The sequence below is a fragment of the Styela clava genome, chromosome 13 (genome assembly GCF_964204865.1).
Source record: "Styela clava chromosome 13, kaStyClav1.hap1.2, whole genome shotgun sequence".
NCBI classification, from domain to species: Eukaryota; Metazoa; Chordata; class Ascidiacea; order Stolidobranchia; family Styelidae; genus Styela; species Styela clava.
This window is the reverse complement of record NC_135262.1, coordinates 6,642,336-6,654,245: the sequence shown is the minus strand read 5'-3', so window position 1 is coordinate 6,654,245 and position 11,910 is coordinate 6,642,336. Positions and strand designations below refer to the sequence as shown.

At 36.3% G+C, this 11,910-nt stretch overlaps 1 protein-coding gene across 2 annotated transcripts; it reads left to right on the top strand.

Annotated features, from left to right (window-relative positions):
* The first annotated feature begins 308 nt into the window (after positions 1-308).
* LOC120332712 (uncharacterized) lies at positions 309-8,518 on the top strand. 2 transcript variants are annotated; one of them, XM_078119496.1, is made up of 8 exons: positions 2,024-2,095; positions 4,420-4,617; positions 4,949-5,014; positions 5,159-5,227; positions 5,373-5,558; positions 6,238-6,309; positions 6,997-7,191; positions 7,432-8,518. In XM_078119496.1, the coding sequence occupies exons 2-8, from the start codon at positions 4,486-4,488 to the stop codon at positions 7,543-7,545; spliced, it is 834 nt and encodes a 277-aa protein (XP_077975622.1). In that variant the 5' UTR covers positions 2,024-2,095; positions 4,420-4,485; the 3' UTR covers positions 7,546-8,518. The 2 variants fall into 2 exon arrangements, with proteins under 2 accessions (XP_077975623.1, XP_077975622.1); XM_078119497.1 differs by lacking the exons at positions 4,949-5,014; positions 5,159-5,227; positions 5,373-5,558; ... (1 more) ...; positions 6,997-7,191; positions 7,432-8,518 and adding exons at positions 309-474; positions 740-930; positions 1,279-1,350; positions 1,429-1,611 and having other exon boundaries at positions 4,420-4,598.
* Positions 8,519-11,910: the final 3,392 nt, after the last annotated feature.

The following is an 11,910-nucleotide window of genomic DNA, read 5'->3' as shown; positions in this document are numbered from 1 at the left end:
TAAAAAACCACAGGTGATAGAAAGCTCTTTTTTATGTTCATACATCTCTTATTTTTTTAACGAATTGAAATAATGATACCTACCTTAGTCTGGTCTATCTGAGGGTATGAATCACGTGATTAGCTTTTTACTACCTTTATTTTAGAGACTATTAACATGTTACAACTGGTGATAATATAAAATATCCTATAAAACTGAACACCCATAGGTGAAACATATGAACTAATCATTGCATTCTGTTATAACCAGGGATTAAAGTTTCTGATTCGAGATTGGCCTCATGTATATGATCACGAGTTCGGAAGCAACGGAGGCAAAGCTTATCTGGAAAAGTACATGGAAACAAAATTGAGGAGTTGAAGGTGGTGCGAAAATACATATCTTCAGCTTATGGCAATATTAGCTGTTTCTTAATGCCACATCCCGGACTAACATTGGCACAAGGACTCCCATACGATAAAGCAACCGTGAATGGTAAGATTCCACTCAAAATATATTGGAAAAGAATTTTGAGAGAATTATAAGTTTCTCTACGATCCTTTTCGCTATATCTTGGCCGATTTCTTGCTTCTTGGCAATATATGTGCAGACTGTCAAAATAAATTTTTCCATCATAGAACTGTTAAAACGGTATTGTGGGAGTCAATTTAGTAATTACGTGTTAAGCTTTGTCTATTCTATAATATATATATATATAGGATATTTTCATGATCAGATTTTCAACCTATTTTTATCACAGACATTGATGAAAAATTCGTGCAGCAGCTAACTCCACTTGCTGAATCTATACTTCATCCAAACAATCTGATTGTCAAGGAACTCTCTGATGGAAAACCTATGGATTATCGTGGTTTGTACGCCACAGCAACGAAATGCGCTGACGCCTTCGGCTCCATTGATACCCACATTAAAGTTGACGACATATTGGAGGTACTTATAGTTTAGTTATTTGAGAATTTTGAATACAATATGACTGTACGGTGTATGATGATGCGTCAAACAGGGTACGCAAATTTTCATGACGCCATGACATACAAAGAAACGAATCCCATAAATGAGAAAAACGATTTTTTTTCATAGCAATTAGAAGAAAAACCACAACAATAGAGCCCGGGCAAGTCACGCCACAAACATTATTGATGCAAATAACAAGTGTCCCTTATTCGACGTCGTCAACATCAGTGCTTTAGTATGAACAAATAAAAAAAACATAATGATCTTATCAGACCAAATTTCAATATACTTATTACTTGAATAATAATAGGTTTTTGTATTCAGGTAATTGCGAGTGCCGAAGACAATGAAAAGAGAAGGGCTTGTTTGCATCATTACACCGAGCTGATGAGCAAAGTATGAAGACATTTACTATGTGATGAAGATTGCACATGATATTTAATGATAGATTTATTGTTTATTATTCTCTTATAGTACATTGTAGGATGTGCTAGCGAGACTGAAGCAAAGCTGAAACACAACAAGGCGAAATCAGAAGCAATCAGTAAATTTTACTCTCGTGGTAATGATGAAAAGCGTGTGCAATCGAGAACTCACGCGGAAGACGAAGTCGATGAAGCTTACACCAGATTCCTTGCAAAGTTGAAATACAATAAAGTGTGTATAAATACTTGTTTCTTTTTTATTAAATATCTGCGTAAATCAAGATCCCCAAAACCCCAAGCAAAAGTTTGAAAATCACTGTTAAGTAGGTAGAAAAGGCGGGTGTTCCAGCGCTAATAGAACACGGAGAACTAGGATTGGTTCATTCATATTTCCACATATAAAAAACTATTGCATTGTAAAAGAGTAGTCGATTTAAAAAATGGTGAGAGCTCACCGATGATTGGGAACGTTTATCGATTCTTTGGAGAATAAATTGAAGGACAGAAAAGCATCTACAGATTATTATTCATCATTACAGCGTGTGACATTTTTATAACACTGTGGCGTTTTGGATAAATTATATTCCAACAGCGATAAATATTCCTAATACCTTTCTACCACCTACATTTTTACTGGTTTCCAGGCAAAAGGAAAACATGACATGGTTACCGGCTATCTTGATGCTATTTCGTCATACAAGAATAAAATGGCAATTGTGAGTATCTTACGCAATATATCAATACATGTATTTCAAATTAATAAGTTTATCACTTTATTTTTTATTGTAATGTGAAAATTTTCCCAATGTAATCTGTGCATATGTTTGCAGATTGTGATTGCAAAAAGGGCAAAAAAAAATTGGAATTTGAATAACCCCGTTGACCCATTGCACTGATCTAATGAATTTCCAAAGTTTGAATCCAGTGAAATTTGTTTAAACTATACGGGCCAGGCGTGTGCAACATATCATATAGGAGGGCCAGATACAAATAACTGAGTAAAACCGCGGGCCGCATCTTTATTCAACATGGCATTTAGTAGTTGCAGTGACAAAAATGTTGGTTAATGATCTTATGACATGCACAAGCTTAGGTATATGAACTCAGAAGTTTTATTTCTGTTTTATTTCCAATGTAATCTGTGCATATGTTTGCAGATTGTGATTGCAAAAAGGGCAAAAAAAAATTGGAATTTGAATAACCCCGTTGACCCATTGCACTGATCTAATGAATTTCCAAAGTTTGAATCCAGTGAAATTTGTTTAAACTATACGGGCCAGGCGTGTGCAACATATCACATAGGAGGGCCAGATACAAATAACTGAGTAAAACCGCGGGCCGCATCTTTATTCAACATGGCATTTAGTAGTTGCAGTGACAAAAATGTTGGTTAATGATCTTATGACATGCACAAGCTTAGGTATATGCTTTGCAACGCAAATGAATTTGAATTACTCGCAGGTACTACATTAAAAACTCGTCTCGCGGCCGCATAGCATTCAAATTTGGCACATCTCCCCGGGCCGCACGATTTTCCCGAATGGGCCGTATTTGTACCGCGGGCCGCAGGTTGCACACCCCTGATATTGGCTATTATATATATTCGTAAATTCAGCATATCATAGGTTTACAGGATAATTGGATTTAGCCAAGTCACACATACTAAATGGGAAAAGAAGTTATAATAAATTACAGCCACAAAAACCATGCAGAAATGTTCGTATTTAGCTGGACCGAAAATATTATGATGCTGAAAAACATTGAAACAGTAATGCGGCGTATACTTTTTGCACTTAAGTAAACTAGTTTTAAATTATATACAGCTTCAGCATTTATATTAGCGGAGATTATATATTCAGAATACCATATCAAACCCCTGCAACGATAAAATCAACACGTTTAAGGACGCTTATGTTGATTGCATAAAACGTCATCGTTTGAACTGTCCAAGCATCCTGAGCCTATGCATGTGTGTTTACGATGCAATATTGTTTAAATCTTTATGAAACTGAAAACTTTATGGAAACAGAATTGAATACAGAAAACAGAGGTTGACATCCTTACCCGTAGCAATTACGTAAATAGTAGACAGCAAGAATTCTGAAAAAATTTATAAATTTAAAGTCATTAAAATGAATATTACGTAGAAATCTCTAATGGCTAAATTATACGACGTATACACAAATATTCACTAGCGACTAAACTGGTTGAAGAGTCGACTAAACGACTAGGGTTGGGGAGCTTCACATTTTTCAAAATAAATTACCAATTCAATTATATTATTCCAATTATCAAAACTTTCTATTGCATAAACATTTATGTATGAAAATCACATTTTATGTACCGGTGGCTAAGTTCAGAAACAATTAGCCGACTGAAGACTACAATGTAGACTATGTTGCTATTTTTTAAACGCGGCAGATAAGCACTAATTTTTTGGAAATGGATTCCCCCTTATTTTCTCGCGAAAACTTCGATTTGGACGTATTTCACATTTGAACACGCTGTACCGTTTACCAGCAGTTTTATGATACACTATAGGCTACAGATAAGCTTAATTAAGAAACAATGTACCATTCCATGACAACTCTGATTTCCATGCAATCTCACTTAGATAAATTGGGCGCAAGATAAGAGAATCTAGTTTTCACCAAATGAGCTGAGTAAATTCATATGACTAACGTTACGTTGAACAGTCAACCTTTCGCTTTCTATCCTGTGTGCAAAATCGGTATCGCCCCCGCGTACAAGTCAAAGCTAAATTGAGTGTTGCCAAATAGTAGAAGCACAATTTCTGATTTTGGGGTTAAATAATTTATTTTTGCCCAATGTCAGAAATTATAGGTACTCTAAGGCCTATGCATATGATTACATTCTGGTATTGGAGTAAATTTCACTCGATTCCTAACGTTATAACATTTTTGTAGCTTGGAATTGGTTTGAAATCAGAATAATTTCACTCTTGGTTTTCGGTTATCTTTTTGGTAACAGTACTATTAAAGTAAAGACAACAAAATCCAAATTGTTTCTCATAATACAGCTTGAAGATAAACCAGTACCACCACCTGAATTCGATGCCGTTCACGAAACGTAATGGAAAGAGGCAATGGGTAGTGTGGAAAAATATGGCAACATCTATTATGGTCTATCATCCGAGGATGTGGAAAAAGAGAAAGCTCGTTTCTACGAAATCTACAAAGAACAAAATCGTAATAGATATGAAGCGACTATTGCGAGAGTGAGTGTGATTTCTGTGAACTATAAATTTTGAAGGAATTCAAATCTTGTGTCAATGTCGATTTAAAGTTATATTAAAATCAAACAGAAATCGGAATTTCACATTCGATTCGACTCTAATAGAGGGGATCTCTGATTTCTCTTCCGGGTGGGTGATCATGAGTGGCTTTGCCTTGGCGAAAGCCATTCGAAACAAACTTATTAAATGCATGTCAGTATTATGATGTGATTTAAGTAAATTTGTTTGGCGAAAAAAACTTCATACGATTGATTGGGCCACCCATGACAGCAATATCTCACATAGGCAAAATTACCATTTATATTTTGTACAGCTTGAAATGCCAGGAAACTACATGCAAATGTGTCGCCGTCATAGCACAAGGGAAGTAGAAGACGAGGTACATTTATTAAAAACTCACAAGAATTGAATACTGTATAATATAAACTGGTATTCAAAGGTTTTGTAACGACAGCAAAAGCACCAAAACAAGACTTGACTAATTAAGTACTTAGATACATGTATGATTTGAATTTATTTTCAGAGTGAGAATCAAGAATTAGCTGCTACAATAAACAGAGTCGTCGACCAATACGAAAAAAAAATCAACGAGGTATTTTGGTAGTTGGTTTCACATAAATGTATATTGTCAGTAGAGCGCGTATTGTAAGACCTCATCAAATCTGAAAAATTAATATAAATCGTTGTTTATTATACTTACATCTACTTTTTTCCTAATAATAATTTTGTAATTACAGATACAAGAAGGTGGAGAAGTAAGTGAAGAACTTGTTAGAGCTAAAAAAGGTTCGCTTTACAGATCAGCCGTTCGGGAATTCAACAATAGTGATATCAACAGAAAAGGGAACTTTCGTCATTACATAAATATGTTGGAAAGAGCTGTGCAAAAAGTGGAACCTGTCAGAATTGCGCCAAGCAAAGAGGTAAGCAATAGTAATTTTCTCGGAAATTCATGAAATTTCATATTTTCAGACTCTCTGTAAACACTCAGCAGTTAGCTATTGGATTTGGAAGACTCGATAAAAACCATCTAGTTTGTGAGGCTGGAGTCACGGTTTGGATGGATCAGAAGTTCAAATTTTTTTTTTTGGGGGGGGGGGGGGCAACTTAAGTAAAATGATGTACCAGCAAAGAAATACCAGAGACTAAAACCAAATGCCAACGCTTTGGATTTTTTTTACTTTTCTTTGAATACTTGCAGATCGCCAGCCTTTGAGTATGTAAACCAGATATAGTCAAATTTCTTCTATCCTGTTCGTCTGCGCAGTATCTTTCTGTCTTTGTTCCCAGGAATATTTTTTGTTGTTTTGATAAATTATACCAACCATTTAAGCATGTCGATAACTCCTAAGCTTAACGAATTTTATATGTGGAATTTCTCTTTACCTATATTTATAAGTTAAACTTTCAGGTTTTGTGGTTGCCGCATTTTTAACTAACATCTGCATACAACCTTTCTTTGATTAAGCATGCTTGAATAACACACATATATATTCGCTCATTTATTTTATACCAAACACCTTTTAGTATTTATATAATTTCCCCCTCTTGTAAACGACTGTTTTTTCTTCAATATTGTTTAATATAAACTTTATATTTTAGCGTCTCCTGAACATGAAACTGAAAAATTATGTTGCTGATTTTAGTCGACAGTTTGATCGAGAGATGGAGCCGGTAGGTGGTCTGATGCATGCATATTTGAGATATCTGAAAATGTTAAATTGTCGTGACGTTTAATTTTATAAAGTCAAATTTAATTTAAAGCTTCTTTCATTCAACAAGCTAAATTCGTCTGTCGCTGTACTGATTCGTGTTATGGTGAAATATTACAATCCCTGACACATTGTCCATATTTTGCCTCGAATAAAGATACGCAAAAAACGAATGCACATCACTTTCCTCTTTACTTTCCGTTTCGGAATTCTGGCCCTTGTAATTAGTCGTTCTGTCTGTCTATGTGTATAAATTTAGCGTCTAAATGACCGGTCAGATCTAGATTTAATTTCTCGTGTGGGTTATCCGTTTCATTGAAAGTTAGATTAATGTTGCGTTTTCATGGCAGCAGCCAAAAATCGCGCCAATCGTGAGGAAAGTTACAATTTATTCTTCAACCAGGTTTAAAGTCAAAATTCCAATAAGACGCGGTATTGAAACTAATACTTGGTACTTTTTTGGCGCGACAGTTTCCCTTCAGTAAGATGATTGCTCACAATGCGCTTACGATATCATGATACAAATTGCCGTGGTTTCAATGTAAGGATGATTCCGTTTTGCCGAATTTGGTTACTCAAGATCAAGTATCTACGAAAACAAATAACTGGCTTACGTTTCTCACTCTCGGGATAAATTCTATTTTTTCAGATCAATGGACTCTTCATTGGACCCGTAGCTTTAAACACAATGGCGCAAAAAACAAAATCAAAATTGACTGAAAAATTCAACGACAGAACAAAAGACGATGAACCACGAAATGTTGTGGAGCGACATTGTAACGACTTAATTCGTAGTTTGGACTCAAAGTGGGAGTCACTAAAGAAGGAAAACGAAAGAAATCGCGTATGTGGCATTCTATGAGCACACTTAAATTCGAAATTCTGGTCGCTATTCTGTCTTTACGGATTAACATGGATGGATTGCTGCGCGATACTATATATCATATTTAGCTCAACCTAAAAATAGATCAAATAATCATTCTAAATAACATCCGAGTTCGATATCAAAAACTAGCCTATATATAATTCAAATTAATTTCATTCTGAATAACAGTATGATGAATAGATTTTTTTTTTCTTGCAGCGTCATTACGAACTCGCAAAAAACGAAATGGAAATGAAGTTGATTAAACGATATCACTCTAGCATGGATCAGGTGAGCAATTCCGATCGTTGTATATTATTCAGTCATAATTAGAGTGGTTCGAAACTCAAAACCTGTTGGAAATCTATGTTGCAGATAATATCCTTTTCAAAATATTCAATATATGAAGTAAATCAGCAATCAGTAGTTTATTTTATCACCATATAAGAACGAGATAAGAAAAGAGAGGAAAATTATGCATTTCAGGGTGAAAGGGACGCAATAAACCAGTATTGGTTATCGAGCAGCGACACCTATAAACAATAATATTAGATAATAATATTATCTTATTCAGCTTTTGCAGAGCGGATATATTGTGGAAAGAAAATTGAAAAAATATCACGAAGATTTACGTCAAGTTTTAATGCAAGATGCTGAAAACGAAGAAATACCGCTTTACGTCGCAGATGGTGGCAATAGAAACAGTTACGTCACATACCAACAGTTCATAGATTCCTTGCAAGGAAAGTTGAATGATCTCTATAAAGAAAAAAAAAGCGTGGAATAAAAAGAACCATGGAATGATTGTTAGAGCTCTTGTTAATTTCTTGGGTTAGACGAAATGATTCTAATCATTACCTTATAGCAATTTTGATCACTTCACTATAAAGTTTGTTTAATTGAGAATAGTTGTTGTAATAATAGTAATAAATAATAATAAATAATTTTTGTTGTGAAAAAAAAAGATTGTGAATTTTTACAAAAACCAGATGAATTCATTGAAAAAAGGCACATTATTTGTTAAGTTGCAATGGACAGGGGCTGGGATTGCTGGGTTTAGCAATATTAGCTCAAAATTATTCAGGAATGGAGATAGTTCCATCTCTCTACTGCAAGAGATATGCAGAGTGCTTCGGGCATTTGGAAGTATTTTGGTAAAACCCGAATCCGTTATTAAATGTCGTTTATGTGACAAGTTTTCAGTGAAAATTCTTCTCTGAGATATCATAAACAAAAGCAGCCCCAGCGACACCGGCCAGCGCTGGCGTTGTAGGATCGGCTAAATAGTCCGTTCCAGATGATTCCAGAGAAATCAGACACAGGCGCGCAGCCAAGTTTTCAAAGGGGGAGGGGGGGGGGGGGGGTTAAAATCGGAAATTCCCATTGCCGTCTGTAACAGTCACGCCGATTACGCGCTCGTTGAAAGAGCCGCCTTTTCAGCGTATAATGATTTTTCGGTACTCCTGAAGTATGCGCCCCAAGATTTCGCACAACCTGAACCCTAACCTGGTACACAAGCTGAGTTCAGGATGTGCGCCATCTTGGTGCGCATGCTTCATGCGCATTTTTAAAGATAAAACGTTGCGAAAATCCGTAAATCTGCTGTAAAATCTCACGGAGTGAATTTTATTTCAGTACTGCAGAAATTGACATCACAAACCGGGAAATCGTCGTGTTCTCAACCTTGTTTAATGTTAACACGAACATTTTCGACGGCAATTTTAAAGTAATGGATAAAAAGGTAAATCCCGACCACAATTCACCGTGTTTCGGTTTTAGTGAAGATACGTTTTTCTAAACGCCGACCAAACATAATGTTTGCCGTTGCCGTTAAAATTTTGCGAATTTTAGAATTGTGGAAAAGCGTTTTCAGACTGTGGCGGGCTTCAAAAAAACTTGTATTGTTTACGTTTTGATTTTCAGTACTTTAAATTGCTGCTTTTCAATCAAAAAATTAGGTCCCGGATTTACTCCTTGATTGGTCTTTAGAATCTCGCCGCCGATGAACGTATAATAACTCTCACCTGATGAACAATTTCGTGCGAGTACAGAAATAAAATATTTATCATCGGTATCGTGGCATAAATTTATGATTCATAGACAATAAACTCCAAAGTAAGGCGTTTACGGCCTAAATAACACGTCACGATGATAATCAGCGATTTTAGCAAAAGGCAATTGCACGCGGTATTGGCGACTTTTCCAGTTTTCGAAAAATTTCAAAAGGAGGGGGGGGGGGGGTTGACCCTGAACACTCTCTGGCTGCGCCACTGAATCAAGGTTTTTGGACGTAACAGACACGGGGGTGACATCACAATGAACAGTGGCAAGCAAACTACATGTGAAATAGGGAACAGGCATTTTAGCTAGGCGTTCAGAAAAATTGAGTCGCAGTCACGCTGCAAACACGCAATGTTGCAAATGTGCGAGAATAATATTCTACTGCGCAAATGGTCTGGTGGCACTGCGCAGTTGCGTACCTTAGAGGGAACCTTGGTTGTGGTTTCCGCATGTTTGAATCTGAGATGCCATGGATTGTCGGACTCATCTGTTGCAGACTTGAGTTTGTTGCGGGAGTGGAAGGCTCTGTAATAATACGTTTGTACTATTTCTTTATTCAAATTAAGATACACCAGTTCACCACATTCAAACGATAACAGTTTAACATTGAAGAACATTGACTAATATAGCTACAGATAGTGACATACGGTGACAGATAACGACCGTCAAAAATCGAGAACTAATAGCTACAGATAGTGACAGATAACGACCGTCCAAAATCAAGAACTAATAGCTTTTATATGTCTATCGACTTGTAGTGTGATTGGCCTAAACATAAATACGTCACACACACGTGGACTTACAAAAGCAGCCAATCGAAGCGTTGCTACTTGACACGTTACAAAGCACAACACATGACATCCCCCTTTTTCCAAAACGAGGATCATAATAAAACAATCTACCAATATTTATCTTTCACGTCGCATTCTTGTAGATCTTCGTATTTGCGGTTGTTCAATCTTTATAGCTTCATCATGAGAAGTATGTAACTGGCTTGGAGATACTTCTGCAGTCTTTGAATCGCTCTGAGATTTATGAACTTCAGGACATCAGTATAAACATAATTTATGGTGGAAACTGTTCTTTTGTTGTAACCAGATAATGCTGACTTCGCCTGAGCGTTCTTCCATCTGGGGTTAGAATATTGAATGATCGCGGTGTATCATGCTTGGTTACGACTACAGCCGGATGCCACTCTTTTCCCTCTTGAAATCGAATTGAGTCGTTTGGCTTTATTGCTGTTCTGGGAAATGCTGCGCGATGTTGTCGACAAGTTTGGCTACTTCAGGATATTTTGAATAATAATCAACGACTAGCAAATAGTCTTTGCCGTTAAAAAAAATGTCTGCTCCAACAACAGCCCATGGCCTGTTAAGGACTTTGTGTGGAATTAATGGGTGCTTGCGATTATTCCTCTGGTACCTCAAACATGTAGTACAATTGGATACAGTTTTCTTTTTTATTCGGATCCACTGATCAAGCTTTACCCGGTAAAAACATTGTCGTATTGATCTTCTATCGCAACACTGATCAAAGCGTTTACACGTTTTATAAGTTACTTTGACCTCACGTCCATCATACATCCTCAATTTTGTTTTTGTTTGGTCAATCTTTAATCTTCTCAGACGCAATCCATCGAAAGTCTCTTCTGATATTACGTTACAGTCCGCACCGGAATCTAGTTTAAATTTAACTGTTTGTTTATATTAAAGTCAACGACTCATTTCTTTGCAGTCTCGCTATCGAACGAAAACCTCAAGACATCTTCGTCTTCGGAGATCAAACTCATTACTTTTTATTTCGTTTAATTTATAATCTTCTTGCTTCGTCCTGAATACTTTCTCAAGATGTCCAATCTTCTTGCAAAATCGACACTTCTTTCCAAAAGCTGGACATGCTCTAGGACTAGGTGCGTGACTACCACTACAGTATTTACAATGTTTCACGTTTTTCCATTGCCACGTCGTACCAGTCTTGGCGAACGAGCTCTTGTGTTTTGATTGCCTAATGTTGTCAACAGGCGACCCAATTGAGTAATTATCCTTTTTATCCGTTTTGACGTCTCTGCAGCTCTGGCCATGTTTATTGCTTGAACAGGCGTTAGTTTATCTTCTCTTAGCAGTCTCTATTTTATTGAAACGCATATTGAAGATGAAACAATCCCTTATCATATCTTATGGCTCTTCTTTGAAAGCGCAAGATTTTACTTTACTTCTTAATCTAGTTACAAACTGATCTATAGTCTCGGTAACATCTTGAGCCGATTGCCAAAATTAGTGTCGCTCGAAAACAACATTTTTTCTAGGATTGCAATAATTTTCAAACTTCTCGATGACTTCATCAAGTTTCTTTCTGTCGTCGGCTTCCGCAAAATCAAAATTATTATAAATTTCTACCGCATCTTCTCCGGCAAAATTGAGTAATATATTACCTTTGTGTTATCCGACTTTACATTGTAATAATACGTTAGATACATCAGTTCAACACAATCAAACGATAACAGTTTAACATTGAAGCACATTGACTAAGATAACTACAGACAGTGACAGATAACGACCGTCAAAAATCAAGAACTAATAGTTCTTATGTCTATCGACTTGTAGTGTGATTGGCCTAAACATAAATACGCCACACACA

Coding starts and splice junctions, on each gene's coding strand:
- LOC120332712 (XM_078119496.1), top strand. CDS start 4,486: ATGGGTAGTGTGGAAAAATATGGCAACATCTATTATGGTCTATCATCC. Junction 5,015..5,158: donor CAAGGGAAGTAGAAGACGAG/GTACATTTATTA, acceptor ATTTATTTTCAG/AGTGAGAATCAAGAATTAGC. Junction 7,192..7,431: donor AGGAAAACGAAAGAAATCGC/GTATGTGGCATT, acceptor TTTTTCTTGCAG/CGTCATTACGAACTCGCAAA.